Here is a 27,038-nt window from a genome sequence, read left to right as displayed (position 1 = left end):
TGTAAAATGACCAGGAAATGGCGAACCACTTTGATATTTTTGCCAAGAGAACCCAAGTGGGGTCACGAAGAACTGGACACAAGTGAAGTGACTGAAAGACAATAAATGTGCCCGGCACTGCCTTAAGGGCTGGGGATACAACAACAGCAGCAGCAGCTTCTGACCCAAGATTGCAGCGCTTGCCAACATTCCCCGGCTGCCTCTTCATTTCTCTGTGAATGCTCTGTGCCCTTTGGCCTTTGGCAATGGCTGCAGGAGGGCGATTGGTCAAGTCCCAACCCTCCATTGCTGGGAATGGATGTGGTTCTCTGTGAACTAATGGGATACTCCTCCCCCACTTATAACTCTAGGGAAGGAGATATGGGGGTGTGGAGGGAACACTATTCTGGCCAAGGTCCCAGAGGCCAGAATGTTGACCCAGAGAATGTTGACCCAGCAGCTTAGGTGACCCGCCTCCTCTTTTCTCTATAAACTGAAGACTTGCAGTTCCTCCTCTATACCAGGGAAGCATTAATAGGTTGTGGCATTATTAGGTTGGCAAACTATTATTTTATTAAGAGATTTAAATCAATTATATATAAAGCTAGATTTCTTGTCTCAAAGGAACAAGAGGGGAATCCTCCAGCTTGGAAGAGACACAATGATGGAAATTTTGGAGGGCCTTTTTCTTGACTGACTGGAGACCTTAAATTTTTGAAGATTCCTCTTGAAATTTGGAGGCTGTAGAAAGGAAGATTTGTAGCATCTGCAGGCATTGTAGAAAGAGAGAGAAGAACTGGTCTATATGGTCGCGTTCTGTAACTACATAGCCAAGTCCCACATGACACTAGGTAAGTCAATTTACATGTCTTGTTCTCCTAGCTTCTTCAACTATAAAACAAAGGGACTGGATAAGAGGGTCTCAGGTACATTTCAGCTCTGAGTCTATGGTTTTACATCAAAAATTACCTCTAGCAACTTCCCAAGGACCAAGATATAAGCTGTAAAACACGGGTGCAATTTGTTAGGTATATGTTTGGCCTGATAAACATTAATCTGCATCTTCTATGTGAAAAGCAGTGCTATATGGGAGTGTGTATGGAGCTGGCCAGGGAGTTAGGAAGATCTTGATTTGAGTCCCATCTTGGATGCATAGTAGCTATAACCCTGAGTGGGTCATTCAATTTCTCACTGACCCCTCAGGGAACCTCCTCTAAGACTATAAGCAGGAGCCATTCTGCATTGCTTGAGAGAATTTCTTCTGAGAATTATCTAGGCCAAATGAAATCACGGGACTGGTTCCCCCCACACCAAAATGTGCTAGAATCAAAGTTGGATGAGTGAAAAACTATCTGTAAATAATTATTATGTGACAAGTACTTTGCTAAGCCTGGAAATAAACATACAGAAAGACAGGCCTTGCCCTCAAGGACCCTACATTTTTAGAGAGTCAGTGCATGAAAGGGAGGAGTGGACAGGGAGAGGTATTATGGTTTAGAAAGTCCAGGAGTGATGAGTAGAGCCATTTACCAAAAGTGAAAAATGACTGAGACTTGCCCTCAAGAAGGCTATGATCTAGTTTTGGAGGTGGGAGAAAGATGGGCAAAAATAGCTAAAATGCAAGCGAGACTAAGCTAAAGTGAAATAAAATAGGGGATAAAAAGAGGAGTGGCTAAGAAATTGGGGAGGAAAGAATCACTTCTAGCTGGTACCTGAGCTTAGTACCTGAGCAAGGGCCTCAAAGATGGGAAGAATTTCAACAGTTAAAGAGTGGAAGGGGAGTACTCTTTGTTGTTTTATTGTTTAGTCATTGCCTGTACAAATAATTGGAAGCAGAAGACAGCAGGACAAAATCAAGGAGTCCAGTTTGATTACAGTGGTGATATGTGTAGGAGAATAATGAGAAATAAGGAAAGAGGGTCTGGAAAGTCAGGGAGGTTGAAGATATTTGGTTTTGCAAGCAATAGTGAATATTTGACAATTTCTGAGCTCTGGGAAAGAAAAGCCCAAGGTCTATCTGGCACAAATCTGAGGGGTATAGTTTGAAGGTTGCAGTGGAAATGGGAAAGACAGGAGGGGATAAGGGCCTGAGATAGAGTGATCAGTGAGTACCTGGAAAAGAGAGGATGGGTATGATTTTTTGGAGACAGAATCATCAGGACTCTGCATCGCTATTGAATGGGAACTCTTTTAGAGATGGGAATATTCTTCTCTCCCTCCTCCCTTATCCTTCTCCCTCTTCCTTCCCCCCTTTTCCCTCCCCTTCTTCTTGCTCCTTTCCCCCCTCTTTCTTCTCCTCTTCTTTTTTCTTCTTCTCCTTTCTTCTCCTCTTTCTTTCTTCTCCTCCTTCTTTCTTCTTCTTTCTTCTCCTCCTTCTTTCTCTTTCTTCTTCTTCTTCTTCTTCTTCTTCTTCTTCTTCTTCTTCTTCTTCTTCTTCTTCTTCTTCTTCTTCTTCTTCTTTTCCTCCTCCTCCTCCTCCTCCTTCTTCTCCTCCTCCTTCTTTTCTTCCTTATAGCATAGTCCCTTACATATAGTAAACACTTAATAAATTTTTTTTGGCTTGCTATGTCAATGGTGAGAGGACAGATAAGGATAGAGAAGAACTGACAATGATTTTAAGTGACAGATGATTGAAAAGAGAGGCAGGAAGGGCGGGATATTCTGTATTTCCTTTACAGGTCTTCTTGCCTTCAGGAAGTTCTGTGATTGAATTAAGTCTAAGGCCATCCAGGTAAGTTTGTTTCTTCCTTCCATGCAGCATCTCTTCCTCCCATCCCACATTCAAACACCAGAGAAGCAGGTCTGCCTCCCTATCTGCCCCCTATCTACCTGCCGTCATTCATTCTCCCACAGACAATGTCTGAATTCTGAATTCAGCTGGAAGAATTAGCACATCTTTCCCAAACCAATATATTTTTTTAAATTTCCATTTACTCACTGTCTCAGCAGCAATCCCTTTGCTTGCCTAACACCTGAGCTCTACAGTTCCAGATCCCGGAGACAAACATGGACATTATTTAAATGCCATCTTCACATCCCATTACATAAGAACCCACCAATTCCCTGGAAAAATAGGCACAGCCAGGTGTCCGTACTCTTGGAGGCATCCTAGATTGATCAGACCGTCAAAACCAGAAGGGTTCTTAGATATCATTTACTTCATTCTCTTTGTTGTACAGATGGGAGACTGAGAAAAAGGGAAATATATCTGGCCAGTGTAGCCCGTTGGGTTAGTGGCAAGACTGGGACTCTTTGCACCATATATGTCACTCAGCTTCATATTCCTTGCAGTGAGGGGGAATCAGGTTCCAGAAAAAAAGGAACCTACAGCACAGGGCAGATGGACCAGGGAAGAGAAGGTTTCTAATAGGAGAAAGGAGGATGGCAGAGGCTTCCTAGGAGAAAAGGGAGTTCATGTTTGGTCACGTGTGACCTGGGAAAACCCAGTGAAATTCTTGGTGCTTCCCCACCCTAAGGAAGCACTTGTCACCATCCTGTTTTCTTTCATAAGCTTTAATTTTGGCCTTTTGTCTGTGGGCAGAACTAGAACAACCAGCTGCTGTGTAGAGGAGATGGTCTATTTTGTTCCCTTAGCTTTGCTTATAGCAATTCCCTCTACCCTGGCAATATTCCTCCCTCCCATGTCCTTCCCTCCCTCCTCAGCTTTCTGCAGAGTCTTTGATTAGTTCCTCAAGTCTTTGTAGAAAGATGAGTCAGGAATCCAATCAGCTGCCACATCCTGCCTCTTCCTACATCTCTTGCATCTCCCCCCTTCTCTCCCCTTTCATGGCCACCATTTAATTCAAGCCCTTATCATCTTTCATCTGAACAACTAAAGGAATCTTCTAATTGGTCTCCATGTCTTTATTCTCTTCTCTCTCTAATCTATCCTTCACATAGCTCACAAATTTACTCCTAAAGCACAGGCTTGAATGAGGCATCCCTCCCCCCTTTACTGAATAAAGTTCAGTGACTTCCAGCTACCTCTAGGAATCAAAAACATATTCTTTGATTTAGCTCCTAAAATTTTACCATCTAACCCCAACCAGCCTTTTAGACCCTATTACATGTCCCTCCCCTTCACGAACTTTGAGATTTAGCTACACTAGTTTTACTGCTCCTCATGGAAGAAGGCACTTTGTCTTATGTCTTTGCCTAAGGCTTGGAACACAGAGCCTCCTTTCTCTTCCTCCAATCCCTTCTTTCCTTCAAGGATTACCTTGAGTCAAGGTAGCAAGTCCACTTAATATATGAAGCCTTTCCTGATCCTCCCAGGATGCTAGTAGTATCTCCTTCCACCAATTATCTTGGATCTATTTCTATATTCCTATAATTTCCTGATAAGAAATCAGGGCCTAGAATATTATGGTACCTGGGATGTGGTAGGTGCTTAATAAATGCTTGTCAGTTGGTTGAAATTTGGGTAGCAAACTACCTGTGCGAGAGTCATTTCCCAGAAAGGAAACTCTAATATTCAGTGTTCTAAGGTATCTCCCAGTTCTGACATAGAACTTTCAGGTCTAAAAATCTATCATTTTAATTTTTTGATTCATTTTGATTTCACTTGTGATAACGTGTGTCCTAAAAGTTTTAGTGCAGAAATTTTCTCTACTACTTTTCCCACCTTCTCTCTCTTCCTACCTATTTCATTTTTAATGCATTATCTTTCCCCAATATAATGTAATCTCCTTCTGGGTAGGGACTCTTTCTTTTTGGCTCCTATTTGTTGATCCAGAGCTTAGCACAGTGCCTAACACATAGAAAGGCTTTAATAAATACTTAAAAAAAAGAAAATAAATTGATAGTATTTTATTTTTACAATTACATGTAAAGATAGTTTTCAAAATTCATTTTTGTAAGATTTTGCGTTCCAAATTTTTTCTCCCTTCCTCCCTTCTCTCCCTCCTCCACAAGACAGCAAGCATCAGATATAGGTTATATCTGTCCAATCATTTAAAACATTTAATAAATATTTTTTGACCTGGCTATAATGCTAACAGGTGGTTTATATGAACTAATATTACATTATAAGGCTTTAGCTTGCAAGGGACTTAATTATCTCCTTTCAATCCTATGAGTTAAGCACTACACATATTATTATCCCCAATTTACAGCTAAGGAATTTGTAGTTGTAAAGGAACTTGAGACTCTAAAGATGTTAAATAATTTCCCCACGGACTCAAGGAGTTAGGAAATATCAGAGGGCAGATTTGAGCCCTTGTTTTTGAATGTGACTAGGTCCAGCATGCCAGATACCACACCAAGCTGCCTTTCCTTCTGTGACTGTGACAGTTTATCCTGTAAGCAACAGAGAGCCACCAGAAGTTTTTGAATGGGGAAGCCCTTGGATATCAGAGTCTGCCAGGAGGGACTGGAGGCAGAGAAATTAGAAGTAGGGAGAAAAAAATGAGAAAAAAAAGAGATTAAAAAATAATCCAGGAGAGAGTGGATGAATACCTGGACTAATATGTGGACAGTAGTGATGGAGAAGGGATAACATACTCCTTTCTTTGTATCCCCCAGCGCTTACTTAGCACAGAACCCGGCCCACAGTAGGAGCTTAATCAATGCTTGTTGCCTCGACTTGACAATCTGCGTGTCCAGGACGTTTGAGGGCGGAGAACGGGGAAGACTAAGGACCCGGCGATCCGTTAGATGGAGGAATCCTGCCTAAATGAGGAGGCAGTTCTGGGGCGAGGGCGGAGCCAGCCCCTCCGCTTCTGCGCTCCTCCCTCTGTGAGCCGGCTGGCCAGGGCTGGGCTGGGCGGCGCTAGGACCTGGCTCTGCTCGGGCTCGGGCTCTGGCTCCCGGCTCGGGCTCCGGCTCCAGCTCCGGCTGCAGCGGGGCCTGGGCCAGGAGCGGCTCCGGGGCTGCGGAGGCGCTGGGGGCCGGGCTGCAGCGCCATGTGAGCGGGACCGGGTACGAGCGCTCCCCGGGGGAGGTGAGCCAGGGGCAGAAGATGCTTGGGGAGGGGGAGAGCCTGGGGCAAAGATGTGCGGAGTTGGGATGGGGGTGTGTGGGCGGGGGGAAGGAGGGGGGCTGGTCCTGGAGCGTGGAAAATGGGATCTCTGCCCCGATCTCCCTCCAACTCTGTGCCTAGCCTTCAGCTGCGCTTCGGAATCCCCCGGGTGCCGGGCTCCGGAGGCAGCCTCCACCCCAGCTTGACAGCTGCTGGGACTGAGAGGTGGACCCTGCCCCCATCCAAGTGGAGAATGGGTGAGGGGAGAGGGCACGGCCCCTGATGGAAGGAAGGAGGCGGGCAGAGAGGGGGGATTCCAGAGCTCCAAGCGGATAAAGGGAGGGTTGAGAGCTTGTCTCCCTCCCACCCTTTCCTCTTCTCTTATCAGTCTCCCCATCCCGGGTCAGCCTAAGCTGCTTTATCCGATCCTCCGCCCCGGGGCTATGGGGGGCGGCTCCTCAGAGTGCCTGCTCCGCTGTGTTCCTGGGCCGTGATCTTTGCCCTCACATTGGGGTGCGGATGTTTTCCACTCTGGATGGGCCCTCAGGCTGTCCAAAAACTTGTTGGCAGCGGGTAATCCCTGGGAGGAGCTATGGGGGGTGGGGTGGGGGGGGTCTAGTGGGAGTGGAAGTGTAGTGCCCTAGGGCCAGAGTGCTAGGGGGGTTGAGGGGTTGGAAGGGTATGTGGGCAGTGACAACCCAGAATGCACTGCTCTAGGGTCTCCCCCCTCCCTTCTGCCTTCTCCCCCTCCACTCTTACTGGGGCCACTGGGAATGAGGGAGAGTTCTTGGTGCAGAGTAGGGGCTCCCAGCGGCCCATGCCTGGAAAAGGAGTGGAGTCTCTTGACCCAGATGCTACTTCGTGAAGGAGGTGGTTTTGATGTTTCCCCTTTCCCACTTCCCCTCCCAAATCCTAACCCCCAACTGCTTCCTGCCTTTTCCTGATGTATTTTTTTCCCTGAGCCCTCCCACTCAGGGACTTTGTGCTCCTCCACTTTTGGGGGGGGGTGGAGAACAAGGGAGAGAACAGGATATGGAGAGGTTGGGAGAGCTGGAGCTTGGGTTTGTAATGGGAAGGAATGTTCTGAGTCTACAGTCCCAGCCTCCCACACACCTAAGGCATAGAGGGAGGAGGAGGGGAGAGAAGATAGGAAGGGTAGGCTCTGTTAGTAGAATGGGGGTGGGGGCCACATACCCATCCCAGGGTCCCACACAGGAGGACTATCAGTTTTTTTTGGACCTCTCTTTTGGTTTTCCTCCTTTGTCCTCGATTTTACTTTACCCTACCTACCAGTTAGCACATGGAAAACTCTGGATAAGTCCTGGGGTTGGGGGGCAGAGAATTGAGGGGCTGTGCTGGTGTTTTTAGGGAAGTGTCGTGGCCAGCAAACCCTGGCTTGGAAGAGAGGACTCCTTCCATCTGGGAAGTGTGTGGGAACCATGAGAAGCCTGAATTTCCCCACCCCACATGGGAGGGGGAGGGGGCCCTGTTTTCCAGGCATGGTACATGTGATCTTTCAGTTGGCAGGGAAGCTCTACACAGAGAGAGCTGTCACCCGACCTAAGTTTTAGTTCTAGTTCTGCCGCTAACAATTGGTCATTACAATACATTAATTGTATGGGATCAAAACAGTTTGACCCTATACTATTTAATCCAACAAATGCTACTTGGTGTTCAGCTACTACCTGAAAGATTCTAAACAGGTCACTGTTTCTGTGAGCTTCTGTGTCAAATGATCTGGTTGGATCATTAGGCTGTCTCCCTTATGGATCTGACATTCTGTGTTTTAAGGGCTTTCTAGCTCTAATACATTAAGAGCTTAACCAGCTCTAATATTCTATGAGTCTTGAATTAATTTAAGTTCTCTCCAGGTATTCTATTTGATTAAACTGGACATTGTGCTGAGTATTCCTTGCTTTTTCTCTTATTCCATTTCTCTCCCTGGTATTCTTCTCCCTTAAGCCTCTCATACCTACCTCTCCTTCCCTCAATTTCTAATTCAATTTCCTTGGTCATTTGGTTGTTGCTTGGGTAATCGGATTCACTTAGGTAGGTCATGCTTCCCCTGCTGGTGTTTGAGAGGATCCCCAGCGATCAGGGGTTCTAGCCCTGGTTTTTATGTTTATTCACTATGTGACTTAGAGAAGACATTTTCCAAACTTAGGGGGTCCCTAATTCCCTCATCTATTAATCAGGAGATTGGGTTGGATGATTTCAAAGATATTTTTAACTCTAACATCCTCTGATTCTATGTGGATATTGGCAACTTTGAGTACTTCTCAAACCGTAAGGGCCAAATCCTAGAAAGAAGGATGGAGTGCTGTTAGGGATAGGCACAAAGGACCTGGCCATCTAAGAGAGCTGGATTGGGCAGTTAGGGAATTCCTCTGGGAAATGTGCCTGTGGGAATATTCTTGGTCTATGATTTTAGAATTATTAAGTACATCTTTTATTAAGCATGGAGATGAAAAAAGAAGGAAGGGAAAAGGGATTAACTAAGGAAGAAGGTACATTCTCTAGGGATGTTTCAGGGCATGGAGAAAGAGAGGCATATGGTTAAAATATAAAATTATCCTGACAATCCCTGGCTTGTTCCTTCTGTCTCCTCCTGGGGGTCGCCAGGGCCAAGTATCTTTAATTTGGGGGTGTCCCCTAGATAGAAAGGGGCACAATTTTTGGTCAAGGAAAAGAGGTAGGAATGGAAGCCAGAGAAGGGAGAACAACACCAATATTAGCTCAAGACTCTTGTGAATTGCTCCCAAATGGCCATGTGGGATTGGCTGATTTTTCATCATGGGGCCAGTCAGTGGAAATCCTACCTCTCTCGGTGGCCACTTTAAGACCATTTCTCCTCTGTTATGATTATACAGAGGAGTTGAGCCCTTTCCTGTTGGCTTGCAGGTGTGACCCTCTTTCCCCCTCCCCCGGGTGACCGGAAGACTGTTCCTACCCCAAGATTGCTGGAGAGACATGAATAAAAACAAGGTGAGTGCTTCATCCTTCTCCCGGTCTGGGCATCTTGCTGGACTCTTGATCTGCTGTGTGCCAGCACTTGAATTCTAACCTGTTCCTGGGATCTGTAGGCTGGAGGCACTGGGACCTTGGCAGCCATCCTTTCTGTTCAGATGCTCAAGGGGCCTGGTGCTGGGGGGCTCAGTTCATATGGAACCCAACTCAAGTTTTCTCATCTATAAAATGAAGATAAGGACCCTTGCCTTCCTTAACTTCTAGAGTTATAGGGAAGAACAGATTAGGAAATGGGTGGGAAAAGAAATCTAAAGGGTTGTGCCCAATGTGAGCTATGCCTGTGGATACTGAGGAGACTGGAGAATACAAGAGTGACCTGGGAATTAGGAAGCCTATCAATCATCCTCATGCTCTCACTACAACTGGAGGCCTTTCTGGACAGTATGTAGCCTAATTTGGCTTGGAATCAGGACTTTGGGGATCAGGTTCCAATTTCTGTTATGCTCTAAATTTACAAAGCACTTTCATTACAACAATCCTATAAAGCAGGGGTGTCAAATTCAAATAGAAAGTGATTTCTGAAAATCACAGATTAGCATTATCTAGATTGTCTTGAATTTTAATTTATTTTGTTAAACATTTCCTAATCCCATTTAAATCAGTTTGGCTGAAAACTTGAGCTTCCTTGGTGAATTTGACCATCCTGTTTTGCAGATATGGAAACTGAGGCCTAGAGAGATTAAGAGATTTGCCTCATCCTACAAACTAAATTCCTAAATTCAAAGTAGAATCTGAACTCAGATCTCTCCTGACTCCTTTCTTTGGGCCACATTTACCTGAGGACACAGAACACGAAACTTCGGACTTATTTCTGACTCATTCATCACCCTGTGATTCAAACCTATCATCTCCCCTTCCTTTTCATTCCTTTGGCCACCATAGATTCCTAACTGATCTCCCTGATAGCATTCTCCCCCCCTCCCCCCATCAGCCATTTTAAACATAGTTCCAACTTCATCTATTTTAAATGTCATGCTCCTTTTGTATCATTCCTTTGCTCGAATACCTTCTGTGACTGAAGACTAAGGCAAAAGTTTTTCTGCCCGATAATCAAATCCCTCCACTATTTAACTCCCATTTACTAATCCAGCTTTATTTCCTACTACTGTTGTATGTGAATCCTCTGCTACAGCCAGATTAGTCCTTCACCCTCTCACCTCCACCTGAAATGCCCTCTTTGCTCTGCTTATCCATCTTTCAGGAGATAGCTAAGGGCCCCCTCTGTCCATACTACACTAGCCCAGGGAGATTCCTCCTTTCCCTCATCTGAGGTCCTTAGATTCTTCCTACAAGTGTAAATTATCCTTATGTTTGTCTACAACTAGACTGGGAGCTCCTTGAGGTCAGAATGTGAGTATCCAACTTTTGTCATCATTTATAATGTCGTCTGAGACAGGGCTGGACACAGAGCAGGTGCCTGGTGGGCATTGCTGGCGTTTTTTGGAGAGGTACTTGATGTGCCCCAGGCGAATAATCATTTGGTATTTAAGAAGTATGTTGTAGTGAAATGCATTCAGGTATAGCAGGAAGCTCTTGCCTTGAGGTCCTTCATTTTACAATCAGTCATGAAGGATCATGTACCTCATCTGTGCCAGGCTTTGTACTAAGCTCTGGATTACAAACAAAGGTAAAATTATCCTCTGCCTCCAGGAGTACACATTCTAAAGGGGTAGACAACATGCAAATAACTAGGTACATATGAGATCTGTACAACCTCAAGTGAGGCTTAGGGAATCTTAGGGAAAGCAATAGAGGGTGAGATTTGAACAGAGTTTTTAAAAACTAATTTTCAATGGTATTTTGTTTTCTAATGCATATGAAGATAGTTTTCAACATTCATTTTTGTAAGACTTTATGTTCCAAATTTTTCTCCCTGACTTCCTTGCCTCCTCCCTCTCCAAGACAGCAAATAATCTGATATAGGTTAAATGTATGCAATTCTTTTAAACTTATTTCCATTTTTGTGCAAGAAAATATCAACTCAAAAGGGAAAAAGCCATGAGAAAGAAAACAAAGAAAAAGTGAAAATGCTGTGCTTTGGTCTGTATTCACTCTCCATAGTTCTCTCTCTGGATGTGGGTGGCATTTTCCATCCCAAGTCTCTTGGAATTGCTTTGAATCACCTTATTGTTGAGAAGAGTGACATTCATCATAATTGATCATTGAATAATCTTGTTACTATGTATGGTGTTCTCCTAGTTCTTTAAGCAGAGTCTTAAAGGAAGTCAGGGAAGAAAGGTGAGGGCAGAGAGCATTCTTACCCTAGGGGACAGCCGTTGAGAAGACAGAGTCGGGAGATGGAGTGCCCCACTATGATGTTCATCAGCTGCTCCCTGACTGCAGTGGGGAGTAAGGGGTTGTTTAAGAGGGATGGTAAGGCTAATGTTACGGAAAAAATAATCAAATGAGTACTCTTGTTCCCTCATTCCTGGAAAGGAATTATTTGTTAATTATTTGTCTTGCTCTGGCTACCATTTCCCTATATATTTTGTGTTCTTCCATTAGAACATAAGCTCCAAGGGTAGACATTATTGTCTTTGTTTTTGTATTTAAACCTCTAGTGCTTAGTGTGATGCCTGGTAATTGCTTAATCAATGCTTTTTCACTCCTTCATTCACTCCTTCACTCATTCCTTCATTCACTCCTTCCTTCCTTCCTTCTTTTGTTCCTTCCTTCTTTCCTTCCTTCCTTCCTTCCTTCCTTCCTTCCTTCCTTCCTTCCTTCCTTCCTTCCTTCACGGGCCTGCACCGTGTCCCTGACTAAGGGATGACTTGGTCGGCTTTTCCTAGTGCAGCCTAAGAGCTGGAGGGGCCCTGACTTTGGCTTCTTGGCCTCTGATTGCCTTTGATCTAGTTTCCTTCCCTTCCTCTGTAGGGCCAGCGATCAGTGGTGCTAGGGGCCCTGTTTGCGCTCATCACCCTCCTCATCCTCTACAGCTCCAACAGCGTCAATGACGTCTTTCCCTACGGCTCCCTGCGAGGCCGCTTCCACCGGCCGCCCAACCTGAAGAAGTGGGCCATTGCTGACAGCTATGTCCCAGTCCTTGGCAACAAGGTAGGAGGAGGGCTGGCCGGCCTGGAGCTTTGGGGAGGCCCACCCCTGTGGGAGTGACTCCTGCTGAGAGTTGTGCTGGGGGTGACTAGTGTGAGCCTCTTTAGGAGGAGCACTTATTCTGAGGTCCTAGAGCTAGAAATGGAAGAGGCTGCAAAGACCATCTAGTCCAACCCCTAATTTTACAGAGAAGGAAACTGAAGCCCAGACAGGGTAAGTGACTTCTACAAGTTGGTCACACAGGTGGTCAGCGTCCGAGGCAGGATTTGAACCCAGGTCCTCTTTCCCCAGTTAGTCTTCTTATTGTACTACATGCTTCTGCTTATGGGGAGGCCTTTCCCAGAGATTCAGAAAGGAGTGGGAATGGAAACACTGGGATTCTCCTTCAAGAAACAGAAATGTTCCCTTGGATTAAAAAAAATATATTGATGTTTATTTTATATTTCTATCACTTCCCAGTGAGTCCTGTCTCCAAGATTATTCTCCTTGTAACAGTGAAAGAAAACCAATCAGCACTCTGACTATTGTCTGAAAATGCACCTCTTTGTTTGCCTAAAGTCTGCCACCTCTTGTGGAGAGTTAGGTGACACCCTTGAATGTCAGCCTCTGAAGTCAGTCTGGTCCTCTTTTGATCATAGATCTGAAGTCTCTGAAAATCGTTTTCCTTTATGTCACTGTGGATGTGTGTGAATTGTTCTCGCTCTCCCTCGCTTTCCAAGATGCCCAGGGATGAGAATGTAACCCCCAGCGGGGTTAGGACACCAGGAAATGTGTCTTACCCAGTCATGGGTTCAGTATTTTGTTTCCACTTTCCCCACTTGATTTTAAGCTCTAGTAAAGACTACAGGGTTCTGACTTCATCCTAGTTTTGTGTAATATTTTTTATAAGTCATTTGAAATGAGAAGTTTAATGCCAAATTTATGGATGACAACTAATTATTTAATCAATAAGCATTTATTTAGCATCTGTAATGTGTTAGGCATCGTGCTAAACACTGAGGAGATGAAGTACAAACAGTCCTTGTCTTCCAAGAGCTGACTCCCCCTTCTCCCCCTTCCTCTCAATTAACAAGTATTTATTTTTTCTCTCTCTCTCTCATAACCTCCCAGCTTATTGTTGTTTAGTTGTTTCAGTCATGTCCAACACTATGCAACCCCTTTGGGATTTTCTTGGCAGAGATACTGGAGTGGTTCGCCATTTCCTGCTCCTTCTCATTTTACAGATGAGAAAACTGAGGCAAACTAAGTTAAGTGACTTGCCCAGGGTCATATAGCTATTAACTTTCTGGGGCCAGATTTGGACTCCAGGCCTGGTGCTCTACCCACATGCCACTAGCTTCCCTCATTTCTCCTACCCTATTAAAATAAAACAAAGCCAAGCTTGTAACAAATACACATAACCAAGCAAAACAAAATCCCACGCTGGCCATGTCCAAAAATGTGTGTCTCAACCTGCATTTTGAGTCTGTCATCTTTCTATTCATCAATATTCTGGAATCTTATTTTGTCATTGAGTTGATTTAGAGTTATTAAGTCTTTCAGAGTTGTTTATCTTTACACTGTTGTTGATGTTACATAAATCATTCTGGTTCTGATCATCTCATTCTGCATTAGTTCATATAAATCTTGACAGGTTTTTCCGAAATCCTCCCTTTCAGCATTTTTAACAGCACAGCAGTATTCTGTCATTATATGCCATTATTTGTTTAGCCATTCCCTAGTTGATGGGCACCTTAGTTTTTTACCACAATAAAAATAGCTGTTATGAATATTTTTGTACATACAGGTCCTTTTCCTCTTTCATCCTTTTGGAGTGTAAACCTTGTGTCACAAAGGCATATAGGCCGTTTAATGATTCAGGGGACATAATTTTAAATTGTTTTTCAAAATTTCCAGAACAATGTAGTGCCCCATTTGAATAACTAGGAAGTAAGTTATGATTCTATTTTTCTAGGATGTCTTCTCTAAAATACCAATTCAAGAGGAGCATGCATTCTAATAGAAGAGGCAATCTGCATAAATGGAGGCATACAGTACATTAGACACAGAATAAGGATTCAGAAAATATCTGTCTGTGATAAAAATCAATTGGAACAAATGCGAAATGGTATACTCAGATTTTAAAAAAAGCAATTTTGCAGATACAGGATGTGAGAGATCTGGATTAACAATTGTTTGGTTATTGCAGTTGTGTCCAACTCTCTGTGACCTCATTTCTGGTTTTCTTTGCAGAGATGCCAGAATGGTTTGCCATTTTCTTCTCTGACTCATTTTATAGATGGGGAAACTGAGGCAACCACCATTAAGTGACTTGCCCAGAGTCACACAACTAGTAAATGTCTGAGGCTGGATTTAAATGTGGGTCTTCTTGACTTCCTACCAGGCACTCTGTGCTCTATAGTACCACCTCTCTGCCCCAAATCAACAATAGCCCTGTTAAAAAAAATTAGTTCTTGTTAAAAAAGCTTAGGGATCTTACTGGACTGCAAGTCAGATGTAAGCCAACAGTTGAGATGACTGGCAAATGTGGGGTTGTCACTTCAGGCTACCTTAGCTGAAGGAGAGCATCTAAAATGTGGGAGCTGAGAGTTCCGTTCTGCTTGCCCCGGTCAGTAAGGGAAGTAAGGGAGTAAGGGAAGGCCTCCATGGCTCTAGGTGAGTCACTTCTCTGAGACTTGGGTCCTTCACCTAAAAAACAAAGATCATAGAAGTGTCTGCCCCTCGAGATTGTTGGAATGTATGAGAAGCACTTTCAACCTTAAAACACCATCTAGGATCTAAATTTTTTTTTTTTTTTCTTGTTTGACCAGCTGTATTACTTTTTTTTTTTTTTTTTTTTAATAGCCTTTTATTTACAGGATATATACATGGGTAACTTTACAGCATTAACAATTGCCAAACCTCTTGTTCCAATTTTTCACCTCTTACCCCCCCACTGCCTCCCCTAGATGGCAGGATGACCAGTAGATGTTAAATATATTAAAATATAAATTAGATACACAATAAGTATACATGACCAAAACGTTATTTTGCTGTACAAAAAGAATCAGACTCTGAAATATTGTACAATTAGCTTGTGAAGGAAATCAAAAATGCAGGTGTGCATAAATATATGGATTGGGAATTCAATGTAATGGTTTTTAGTCATCTCCCAGAGTTCTTTTTCTGGGCATAGCTAGTTCAGTTCATTACTGCTCCATTAGAAATGATTTGGTTGATCTCGTTGCTGAGGATGGCCTGGTCCATCAGAACTGGTCATCATATAGTACTGTTGTTGAAGTATATAATGATCTCCTGGTCCTGCTCATTTCACTCAGCATCAGTTCGTGTAAGTCTCTCCAGGCCTTTCTGAAATCATCCTGTTGGTCATTTCTTACAGAACAGTAATATTCCATAATATTCATATACCACAATTTATTCAGCCATTCTCCAACTGATGGACATCCATTCAGTTTCCAGTTTCTAGCCACTACAAAAAGGGCTGCCACAAACATTCGTGCACATACAGGTCCCTTTCCCTTCTTTATAATCTCTTTGGGATATAATCCCAGTAAGTAACACTGCTGGATCAAAGGGTATGCACAGTTTGATAACTTTTTGAGCATAGTTCCAAACTACTCTCCAAAATGGTTGGATTCGTTCACAACTCCACCAACAATGAATCAATGTCCCAGTTTTCCCACATCCCCTCCAACAATCATCATTATTTTTTCCTGTCATCTTAGCCAATCTGACAGGTGTGTAGTGGTATCTTAGAGTTGTCTTAATTTGCATTTCTCTGATTAATAATGACTTGGAGCATCTTTTCATATGACTAGAAATAGTTTCAATTTCTTCATCTGAGAATTGTCTGTTCATATAGGATCTAAATTTTCATAGAAACAGCCCTGGAAAGTCAGAAGTATCTGATGGGGAAACTGAGGCCCGGGAACATGAGCTGCTACTGGAAGTTATGCGGATGATGAGGGCAGGGCTGGATCTGATATAACTCGGAGAATCTTCCTCTCCCTCGGCAGACACTGACCTCCCACTGTCACCAGTGCGTGATCATCACCAGCTCGAGCCACCTTCTGGGGACAAAGCTGGGGCCGGAGATCGAGCGGGCAGAGTGCACCATACGCATGAACGATGCGCCCACCACAGGCTACGAGGGGGATGTGGGGAGCAAGACCACCTTTCGGGTCGTGGCCCACTCCAGTGTGTACCGGGTGCTGCGGCGGCCCCAGGAGTTCGTCAATAAGACCCCGGAGACCGTATTCATCTTTTGGGGACCTCCCAGCAAAATGCAGAAACCCAACGGCAGCCTGCTGCGCGTCATCCAGCGCGTGGGCCTCGCCTTCCCCAACATGGCCGCCTACGCCGTCTCACCCGCCCGCATGCGTCAGTTCGATGACCTCTTCCGCGGGGAGACGGGCAAGGACAGGTACCTGCTTCCCTGACCCTGACAGCCCTGTCTGAGCCCCAGCTCCCAGCACGCACTGCCCGGGTCCGTCCATAGCTCAGCCAGGGAGAATTTATTACGTGTCTGTGATACTGCGGTCATTGTGCCGGGGACGGGGGCCGCAAAGAAAACAGGGGCCCTTTGCCCTTTAGATGCATTTACCCACATAAGTGTGAAAAATAAAAACAAGAGAGTTTTGGCAGGTGGGGGTGGGGTGAGGGAAAAATTTAGGAAGGTGTCTTTGTAGAAAGTGCTGCAGAGGAAGCCAGCAACAGGAAAGGGGGGTATATCCCAGGAACAGACCAAGCAGCTTGTGCGAAGGCACACAAAGATGGAGTCGGCCGTGTGTGTGAGATGAAATGTGTGGAAAGTGTGAGAGGAGTATGCAGAGTGTATAAAAGGGGGCAGTATATAAGAAAGCCGGAAGGGGAGGCTGGAGCCAGATTTTGCAGGGGGTTAAAACCACACAGGGGAGGTTGTGTTTAATTCTGGTGCAGTCCACAGAGAGCCATTGCTTTTTGGAGCAGGAGGGTGATACGGACACATCTGAGCCTTAGAAAACTCGCTTCGGCAGCTTTGTGGAGGATGGGGTGTCCTTCAGCCAACCTGGGCTGTGACCCCATTTCTGTGTAAATTAGAAACAAGGACATGACCTTCCCCACGAGGCCTCTGTTCTGATTTCTTTGGCCCCCAGGTGTTTCTTCCTAACGAGATACCAGAAATCAAAACAAAATAGAAAGCTCCCAGTTTTTTCCAGTTGACTTTAGAGGGGGTCCTGGTCCCAGAGACAAGCAGGGCTTGGACCCCTTAGAGAGGTGCAAGGTTGGCCGGAGGGAGATCAGTGGGAGACAGTTAGTGTAGAGAAGGGATGATAAGATGGTGGAGAAGGGAATGGATGTGAGATGCTGTGGAGGCACTGGACATCCCACATGCCCAGGCCACCCACTGGGCCACGGTCCAACATGACTGATGGTGTAAGTACTTCTTACTGAGTAATCATGGGGGAAAGTGGACACCTGCAGTGCATGGTCTTCCTCCTCTCCCCGCCAGAACCCGTGTTTGACTCCCTTCCCCAAAGCGCCCCCCTTACTCTGCTCCCTGGCCCCGAACCGCAGGGAGAAGTCTCGATCCTGGCTGAGCACAGGCTGGTTCACCATGGTCATTGCCGTGGAGCTCTGTGACCGGGTCCATGTCTATGGGATGGTTCCACCCAACTACTGCAGGTGAGGACTCTGCTCCCTCCTGGCCTATTCCCGTGTGTGGGGAGGGGCTACACGTCTCCTGCCTCTGTTTGACCCCATAAGTGCACATATTAGGCTGCTTTTGTGGTTTCCAGAATGATCCTCAACCCATTAGTCAGCTTGTCCCCGTCCCCAAACCTTTTGGCCATTGTCCCCCTCCTAGACTGGAAGTTTCCCGAGGACGGGAACCACAGCTCATCTAGACCTTGTGTGTCCCCGAGACATTCAAGATGTTCCAGAAATATAATATAAACATTCAAAAATGTTTGTTGAATGGATGAACCCAACAGATGATAGCCAGAGAATGTTAGGAGTTGGAAAGGACTTTGTCCTTTAGTCCAAACCCCTCTCATCTTAGAGAACTAGCCCCATATTGTAGTCCTGTGTCCACCACGAACTAGCTGTTTGGCCTTGCCTTTAGAATCAATCTAATCCTGTTGTCTGAGCCAACCAAGGGATCCCTGGGTTAACTGCATGTGACATGGGTCAAGACCTCGGCAGATGCTTGGTCCTGTGAGGAGGGGGTCTCCAGGGGAGGGCCTTAAGGCCTGCTCTCCTCCAGCAGCACGCTTTTTTCTTTGTCTCCTCTGCAGCCAGCGGCCCCAGCCTCACCGGATGCCCTACCACTACTATGAGCCCAAGGGGCCAGACGAGTGTGTCACTTATATCCAAAATGAGCGCAGCCGCAAGGGGAATCACCACCGCTTCATCACTGAAAAGAGGGTTTTCTCCTCTTGGTCTAGGGCCTACAACATTACCTTCTCCCATCCCTCCTGGACATAAGGGTATCTCCTGGACAATTAGGGCTCAGAGAGTAGGTTCCCAGACAATCAGGGTATAGAGGGTAGGTCCTGGGCACTTGGGACTCAGGAGAATTCTGCTGGCCAATCTATATCTCACCTAGTTGGTCCTAGAGCTTCTTCAGTTATTCAAGGCCTGGAGGGCAGGATAGGGTCTCCAGGTTATTTGCAACTTTGAGGGTATCTTTTGGCCATTCAGGGTCTCGGAGGCATATCTTAGCTAAACAGGGTCTGGTGTACTTTTCCTAATGAATCAGGGTCTTGGGGTGCCCTTTGGCCAACCTGGGCTGTGATCCCATTTCTGGTTACATTAGAAACAAGGACATGATCTTCCCCGTGAGGCCTTAGTTCTGATTTCTTTGGCCCCAAGGTGTTTGTTTGTTTTTTTCCCTAAAGAGATACCAGAAATCAAAACAAAACAAAAAACTTCCAGTTTTTTTTCCAGTTGACTTTAGAGGAAGTCCTGGCCCTAGAGACAATGGGGGCTTGGACCAAGGGCTGGGAAAGGAGGCACACAACATGCCCTTTGCCACAGACACAAACCACTTTGGTTGGTCTCGGTGCCCCTGGCCCGGTTCTCTCAGCAAGTCCTCTAAGTGAAGCAGAATGTAGCTTCCCTTCTTTCTGGGAGCTGGGTCCATTCTGTGGTAGCCTGGGGAGGAGAGAGCCAAGGGCTGTCCTTAGCATTTCTCTGGCCCTGTGCATTCCGGGGGTCTTTTTCTTTACTCCAGAGAACTTTGAAGTGTTTGCTTCTCACCATCTCCTGGCACTCAAAATGGGAAGAAAAGAGAAGAGAGGAAGTGATTTGATACTGTGGGGGATCCCTGGACTGTGGCTCTGGGTTCTAGTGTCAACTCTGCTGCTAATTAACCCACCGGACTTTGGGCAAGTGACATTCCCTTTATAGACTCTGAAGGGTTTGGACTCAGTGATCACTGAGGTCTCTTCTAGCCCAGATATTTTAGGGTTCTGTTTCTGACTCCGTGTCCTTTATTTTCCCTCTCAGTTCCCTCTTCAGTTCCCATTCTCTTTCTGGTTCTGGGTAGGCATGGGTTGGGAACCAAGGACTAAAGAACTCTGCTCTATCAGGATAGGCAAAGACCTTTCCCAAACCCCTGCTCCCCTGTCTTGCCAATACCTCTTTCTTCCCAAGGCTGTGATTGGCAGGGAAGGGGGGGGAATACCCCACTCTTGAGTGGGTGAACATCCACCTAGATTCCTCCCTGCCCTCCTCCCTCCTCCCTGCCCCCTTCCAGCTGCTAATCTCCTTGGAAATTAAATCGACAGTGCCTCATTTCCTCTTCTCCATTTGTTCCTGTCCCTCCTCCCCAATCCCAAGATGTCTCAGTCTTGCCTCAGTGAGGTCCCCTCTCACCTGCTGAGTGATTTTCCACTAGTTTGGAAAGGAATGTATGGCTGCAGGCTCTACCTTTAGGCCCAGAAAAAGGAAATGGGCATTCTACCTGCAATTGGAATTTAGATGTGCATCCCTTCTGAGTGGAGGGGTTAACCCCTGGTAACCAAAAAGCAAACCAGCTGCTGGGGCCGCAGATGAGGACTTGGGTTCCAGGCTTCCTCCCACCTGGCCTTGTCACTAAATTGCTGACTCTGTTTTCCCCCAGGAGCAGCTGGTGGGGATAGAGTGGGTGTCCCTAGCTACTCAGTATGCCATCTTGTTCTCAGCATCCCAGGTGAGGGATGGAGCTGTGAGAAAGCATTCCTGGGTGGGTCTTTGTGGGTGTACCTGGGGTGCCAAGGAGAACCCGGCAGGTTGAGATCAGAGGCTAGGTAGTACTTGGGTCAGGGAGGATGCATTCTGTTCTCGTGTCAGCGTAAGCTCACCTCACCATCGCCCCCGCCCCCCCAGCCCTGAAAGGTGGTTTTGTAATGGTTTGTATAGGAATAAATATTATTCAGCTCTCACTGTCTTTCTGTGTCTGAAACCTCAGTCAAGGCTTATTCTTAGTGGGGTCTCTGTGCGGTCTCTCTGGAGCTAGGAGCTGTCCAACACCATGACCTCAAGTCAAACTTTTAAGGTCAAAGATCTAGAGTTGGAAAGAAAGGACTTCAGGAGCCATCTAGTCCAATCCCCTCTTTTTTTTTTTTTAACAGATGAGGAAACTGAGGCCCTGAGATGTTAAATAATTAGCCAAAAATCACATAAGTAGTGAGTGGTATGGGGCAACTAGGCGGCGCAGTGGATAAAGTGCTAGCTCTAGAGTCAGCAAAAGAAAGATAAATCTTTCATTGTCCTAAATTCAAATTTGGCCTAGCTGTGTAATCTTGGGTAAGTCACTTAACCCTGTTTACCTCAGTTTTCTCATCTGTAAAATGAGCTACAGAAAAAAAAAAAAGGTGAATTACTCCAGGATCTCTGCCAAGAAGACCCCCAAAAGGGTCACAAAAGAGTCAGAAATGACTGAACAACAGTCTACCAGTAAGAGGTAGATACAAGAATGGGATACAGATCCCCCATCTTCACATCTATTTCTCTCCACCCAAGAACCAAGGACTGCTGTTTAAGAATCTGATAACTGATCAGCTGAGTTCCAGTTTGACAATGGGATTGGATCTTAAACCCTGTGGCACTTGCCCTCTCTTACACTGTTTTTAATCTAGAAAACGAGGGAGTTGAAATAGATAGTCTCGAAGGCCCCTCCCAGCCCTGGCAGAGATTCCAAGTCCGTAGGGTCTCCTCCAGTTCTGACATTTTGTTTTTACCAAATCAAGAATACCTTGCTTTGAAGATCACTCAGAAGCTCAGACAAGGTATAAATACTCTACTCAGCAGGGCCCCATCCCAGAGACAGCAAGTTTGGGTGATAAAGTAGGAAACAAGCATTAATGTAGCACCTACTGTGTAACAGGCACTGGGCTAAGTGCTTTACAAATATTGTCACACTGATCCTTACAACAATCTTTGAGATAAATGTTGCTATTGCCATTTTACAGTTGAGGAAACTAAAACAGACAGGGGTCAAGTGACTTTTCCTGTACTTGACTGTACAGCAAGTGAGTGTCTAAGGCTGGATTTGAACTCAGTTCTTTCTGACTACAGGCCCAGTGCACCATCCACTGCACCACACCCTCCAAGCAGATTTACAGTGAGTGATCAGACAGTGAAAAGAGCACTGGATTTGGAAGTAGAGGACCTGGTTTCAAATCCTCACCTCTGATGATTATTACTCATTATGTGACCTTTTTGAACTGTCTGGGCCCTCAGTTTTCCTAATTTGTCATATTGAAGAAGGTGGCTGGGTATCTTCTTTTTGTCCCTTCCAGACCTAGATCTATGATCCATCAACAAATATTGCATCCCTGCCATCTGCCTAGCCCTTTGCTTGTTGCTATGGAGCAGGCTCTGCAGACAAGGTGTCTCTGTCCTCAGGCAGCTTCCTAGTCTAGACAGGATGAATGAACAAAATACAAGGGTAGGTGCCAAGGGGAAAAAGCTGGTGTGGACCTGGCTAGTCCATCTTTGCAGAGCACTTTGTATACTTTATTTTATTCAATCCTCACTGTAGCCCTCAATAGAGCTCCTCTTTCTTTCTATATACACATACACGTACATACACATACATTCACACATGTACATACACACACATACCTGGAATAATGGACTATCCCCATTTCACAACTGAGGAAACTTGAGAGATTAAGTGGCTTGCCCAGGGTCACATGGTTAGTGTGTTCTGAGGCAGAATTTGAACTCGGGGCTTGATTCTTCCATCCAGCATTCTGTGCTCTCCGTTACATGGCTTTTTAGGTCAGTGTGTTAGTGGGAGAAGAGGGTGGAGGGGAGAGTCAGGATAGCTTTGTAAAAGAGGAAGGATTTCAGCTAGACCTTGGAGGGCGGGTAGAGCAATTCAAGTATTGGGGAGATGGGAGAACAAAGGCACACAGCTGTACTTGGGGGACAGTGAAGTCAAGATGAGTTTTTATTAAAAATCTACTTAATGTGCAGGGGCCTGGATCACAAAGACAAAAAAGGGTGAGATCATTTGGAAATGCAATGTATGTATTTGTCTGGGGGATGAGTTGTGGGAGACCTGAGGATATTCTAGGCCTGGAGAAATAGATTGGGGGTCGAAGTCGGAATCTCTTGAACACCAGTCCTTAATTTCACCCTGTGGCCAATGGGGAACCATGGCTTGGAGCAGGGAGCTGAGCCGAGCTGTGCCTTAAGAAGACATCCCAATGGCCTGCAGAGGATGGATTGTAAAAGCGAATGGACGTGGGGAATCCAGTTAGGTTATTGTGACAGTCACTGTGTGATGTGATAAGAAAACTAACAGGTATCCCTAAGCGCTGTGCACAGAATAGAGCCCTGAATGTGGAGGGGTGGTTATCCCCCAGCTCTGGGGTCTCAGGGCCAGCCAGGCCGCTGTGACGAGGGCAAACAGAAGGGACGTATAGATGGAAAATTAAATTGAACAAGCCCAGGGCATTAGAGAAATCAGGCTCTGTATGACACTCCACATCTGTCATTGCTGAGGCAGTGAGTGCCCACTGCTGGTAGAAATGGGATGCACAAGAAATAGAGCTAGACAGGCTTCTAAGAGCCACTATTTGCAGGGAAGGAAGGGGCAGTAGGGTGTTAACAGAAGGGGGTTTGGTCTAAAAGTCAAAAAGACAAGATTTCAGTTTTTGCCAGACACTTACTTGTGAGACCTTGTGCACATAAGGCTTCTCTGGGCATTAATTTTCTTGCCTTTAAAATGAAGTTAGATTAGCTCCCTGACCTTCGGTGACACTGTGGTATGGATGAAAGTGAACTTTGCTGCCTGCACATATCCAACAACCCTTCCCAAGAAAAGCCTGCAAAAGATATCTGTGTATTTAAGTTCTAAGAAAGGATGATGGGTATTCCAATTTTTCCTAGAAGGCCCCTGTTCAATGCTTCTCATTCTCCTTCCCTCAAGAAGGTTGAGAAAGTAGGACTTATAGAAGTGGTCAGTTGCTGGGGGAAGAGAAAAGGTGGAATTTTTTATCTTTTAAATTTTTATTAATAGTTTTTTTATTTTCAAAATACATTCAAAGATATTTTTCAACATTCACCCTTGCAAAACCTTGTGTTGTAAATTTTTCTCCCTCCTTCCCCTCACCCTCCTCCCTTAGACAAGTAATCCTTGTAGCAAGTAATTCTTCTAGACAAAAAGATGGAATTCTTTAAAAACTCAAGAGGGAAACTTGCCCCTCAGCCTATTTTCAGCCTAGTGAGAGGACAATACTACTAAGACTGACAGTAAAGAAAACCTGGGTGCTAGTTCAGTTTTAGTTCCATACTTCTCTCCTTGGTCCTTCCATTTCAGGTTAGGGCTGATAATCAATTAGTGGCTTGATTAGTATCATATTAAGTCTGCCGTTAACAACATTATCTTTTTTTTTTTTTTTAATTTAATAGCCTTTTATTTACAGGTTATATGTATGGGTAACTTTACAGCATTAACAATTGCCAAACCTCTTGTTCCAATTTTTTACCTCTTACCCCCCACCCCCTCCCCCAGATGGCAGGATGACCAGTAGATCGTTAACAACATCATCATTCTTCTTGAAAGTAAGTTTGTTTTACCCTGGGGACCTGGCTTCTAGTCCCAACTTGTTTTGTGATGAGAAATATTACTTTCTCCTTTCTAATGCCATTTCTCTGTGCATAAAATGAGGAAGCTGAACCAGACAGATATTCTCTAAATACTCTTCCAACTGTAACATTTTATATTCTAAGTTGTTTACCAAGCCTGACTTCTCCAATCAAGCACCCCCAAATGTAATTTGGAGTGAATGTAATATTTCTAGCCCTTGGGAGAATTTGAATTGAAATGTTGACTTGGGAGCCCTGCTTGGCTTCCCATGTGACCTCAGGAGAAGATCTAGGTCTCAGTTTACCTAAAGAGAGTAGCTTCTGTTCTGACAAGGCCACTGCTGGGAAGGAGACGGGAAGGAATGAAGCTTGTGAATGTGTCACGGGAAGACTGGCTAATATTTGTGCCCCAAGAGAGTCTGCACCAGAATGGGGCGAGGAGAATCTATTCAGCCACCGGAGGTCCCAGCATTTACTGACTGGCTCACTGGCCTCCTAAGAGCACTAGAGTGCCTTATTAATTTATTTTTATATCCAAATCATTGGTTTGGACAATGTAGTCTCTCACATCATTCTCTCCTTTGACAGGGTTCAAAAGAATACTGTGAGAATCCTTAGCAGGAAGACTGGGGAACAGATTGTTAACCTCATTTTAGAAAGGACTCAGTAACATGAAAAGAAGTGGTATGGCTTGCCCAATGGCATACACTTATCATTCAATCAATAAGCATTTATTAGGCTCCTACTATGTTTCGGGAACTGCAAAGTGCTGGGTATACAATGACTTTTTCTCAAGGAGCTAACAGCACAGATGTGTGTATGTGGGGAAAATGTAAACACAAGTAAGTAAGGGCAAATACATTCAAAGCAAACAAAGTATTTGGAGGTGAATCATGGGGTTCGGGAGGGAAGGCCTCATGAAGGAAACCTCATTTTGTTGAGATGTAGACCAAATGTTGAGGTCTAGATTTGGGGTACCTAAATGAAATTAGGGCTTAGTTAAGGTCTAGTGGCAGGTTTGGGGTACAGGGAGTCAAGCAAAGTTCCCCTGCAACCCCCTTGGATTTGGCGCAAGGATAGCGGCTCGAATTCCCAATAAAAGCATTTATTGGCCCGGAGAGCTACATTGATAAAAGAGGTTTATTATTGAGTTTAGAAGTAGGAGATAGGTGAAGGTAGAGACAAGGAGGGCACTGGACAGAGGGTCCTCACATGGCTGGCATGTTTGGAATCTCTGCAAAGAGGGGTTCCCAGTGTGGTCCTTTTAAGTCGGAGACTTAGCTCGAGGGGCTTTGGGGTGTAGCCCCACAGTTGGCTCAGATCCGGGTGGGGCTGGGACAGGTCCAGATCTTCTATTGGAATTCAAAGGGACCAGGATTTGTGAGTCAAAGGGTAATTTACATTAACTAGGGGGGGTTGGGAATCAAAGATTAGAATCTTTCCCGCATCATTCCCCCCTCAAGCAGTTGGAACTTAAATTCATTTAAGGAAAAAGACATGGGGCAAAGTCAGTTATTGAGATAGAATTGAAGATTTTCTCCTTCCAGGATTTTCCAAGTTCAGGGGTCCCCTCTTCATCCCCCCCTCAAGCAGTCACCTCTAAAGGCATGTGGGAAAAGGGGCGCCAATCTCCTCTTAACTGCTTTGAGCTGGCAAGGGTCGTAGAGATTTGGGGGTTCATGCCAGGAGGTGAGGCATGAGGTGTGGGATTTGGGGATGGCAGCAGGGCATCTAAGGGGTGTTTGTCCCGGTCAGTTGTTCCCAGTCAGTTGTCCCATGTTCTCCAGGCTGAAGGGCAATTGAGAGTCCAAAGATTGAAGCCCAGATCTTGGGAGCAGGTTAAAACCGGGGTGTTATCCAGGGTGGAGATGCAGCAGGAAATGCATCAGGTCCCTTCTGTGGGCTGCCTGTAAGAACCCATCTAACAAGGAGAAGTAGGAGAAAATGCTGGGAGCAAAAGATTATTTGTCTATAGTAAAAAGTGTTAAGTAGCGATAGAGTTTAGCCCTCTCATTCTTAATTTCCAGGAAAGCTAATTTCTCCTGGGGTTGGTATAAAAGGGTGTGGACTAAGAAGTCAGAGTAGGCAAGAGGCCTTGAAGAATGCAACTTAAGCTCTTAGAAATCTTTTAACTGTGCTGCCTTTCTTTAAAAAGAGTTGGTTCTTTAATAAGCAAAGACCTTGAGCCTTCCCCCCACTTTCCCCATTCTTATGGGGGAGGGGTAGAAGGGGTCAGAGGGAGTGTAATCTCAGCACTGCCAACCCAGTTTACTGGCCCCTGAGGTGTTGGGACTGTCCTGGGATAAAAGGGGAAACAGGGCCAGACCCCAATTCCCTACCGGGGAGCAGGATGCCGGGGACCAATTCAGCCCCTGTGGTGTGATGCAGTTTCTCCAGTGTTCCTCCTGCTCGATCTCAGGACAGAGACTGGGGTCTCCTCAGACAGTTTCTGGGACACCTACAGGCCTAAGTCTGGGAGAGATTTGTATTAAAAGGCACTTCTGCTCCGAGTGTTTTTGAGGAGGCAGAAGTTGCCCTGTTGGAGGTAAAGAGAAACCGACAAACAGCTGTTAGCAGCAGTGGAAGAAACCTTGAGGTTTGGACCCCAGAAAAAGTTGAGGTGGTGGGTGGGTCCTAGGTTTCATTAGGTTCAGTTTTTCAGCTTTAAAAGAGACAAGTGTGCTGGGTGTGTTTTGGCTCGCCACTTTTGGCTGAGTGTTGGCACAAGTGTTAATCAGTCCTAGGATTCGAAACAAGAAAAGCACTTTAAAAGGATGGACTTGTCCGCTGAGATTGGAACTCAGCTAATCTATTCAGGATTCAGGTGTTGAGATTAAGGCATTTTTCTCAAACCCAGTGTTTGTCCTGCATTGAGACAGCTTAAAATCTCCAGGGATGGGGGAGGGAAGCCAATTCATTGCAAAACCCAAAGACTTTCCCATTCTATAACGTAACCTTC

General features: G+C 45.3%; 1 protein-coding gene across 3 annotated transcripts; it reads left to right on the top strand.

The window, feature by feature from the left end:
• The first annotated feature begins 487 nt into the window (after positions 1–487).
• Positions 488–20,426, top strand: ST6GALNAC6 (ST6 N-acetylgalactosaminide alpha-2,6-sialyltransferase 6). 3 transcript variants are annotated; one of them, XM_031954695.1, is made up of 7 exons: positions 488–830; positions 5,503–5,920; positions 8,840–8,923; positions 11,840–12,019; positions 16,033–16,439; positions 17,573–17,680; positions 18,292–20,426. In XM_031954695.1, the coding sequence occupies exons 3-7, from the start codon at positions 8,909–8,911 to the stop codon at positions 18,479–18,481; spliced, it is 900 nt and encodes a 299-aa protein (XP_031810555.1). In that variant the 5' UTR covers positions 488–830; positions 5,503–5,920; positions 8,840–8,908; the 3' UTR covers positions 18,482–20,426. The 3 variants fall into 3 exon arrangements, with proteins under 3 accessions (XP_031810555.1, XP_031810556.1, XP_031810558.1); XM_031954696.1 differs by lacking the exon at positions 5,503–5,920; XM_031954698.1 differs by lacking the exons at positions 488–830; positions 5,503–5,920 and adding an exon at positions 6,681–6,808.
• The last annotated feature ends 6,612 nt before the right edge of the window (positions 20,427–27,038 follow it).

This window comes from Sarcophilus harrisii, chromosome 2 (assembly GCF_902635505.1).
Source record: "Sarcophilus harrisii chromosome 2, mSarHar1.11, whole genome shotgun sequence".
In the NCBI taxonomy this organism is placed as follows: domain Eukaryota; kingdom Metazoa; phylum Chordata; class Mammalia; order Dasyuromorphia; family Dasyuridae; genus Sarcophilus; species Sarcophilus harrisii.
This window is presented reverse-complemented; position numbering and strand designations above follow the sequence as displayed.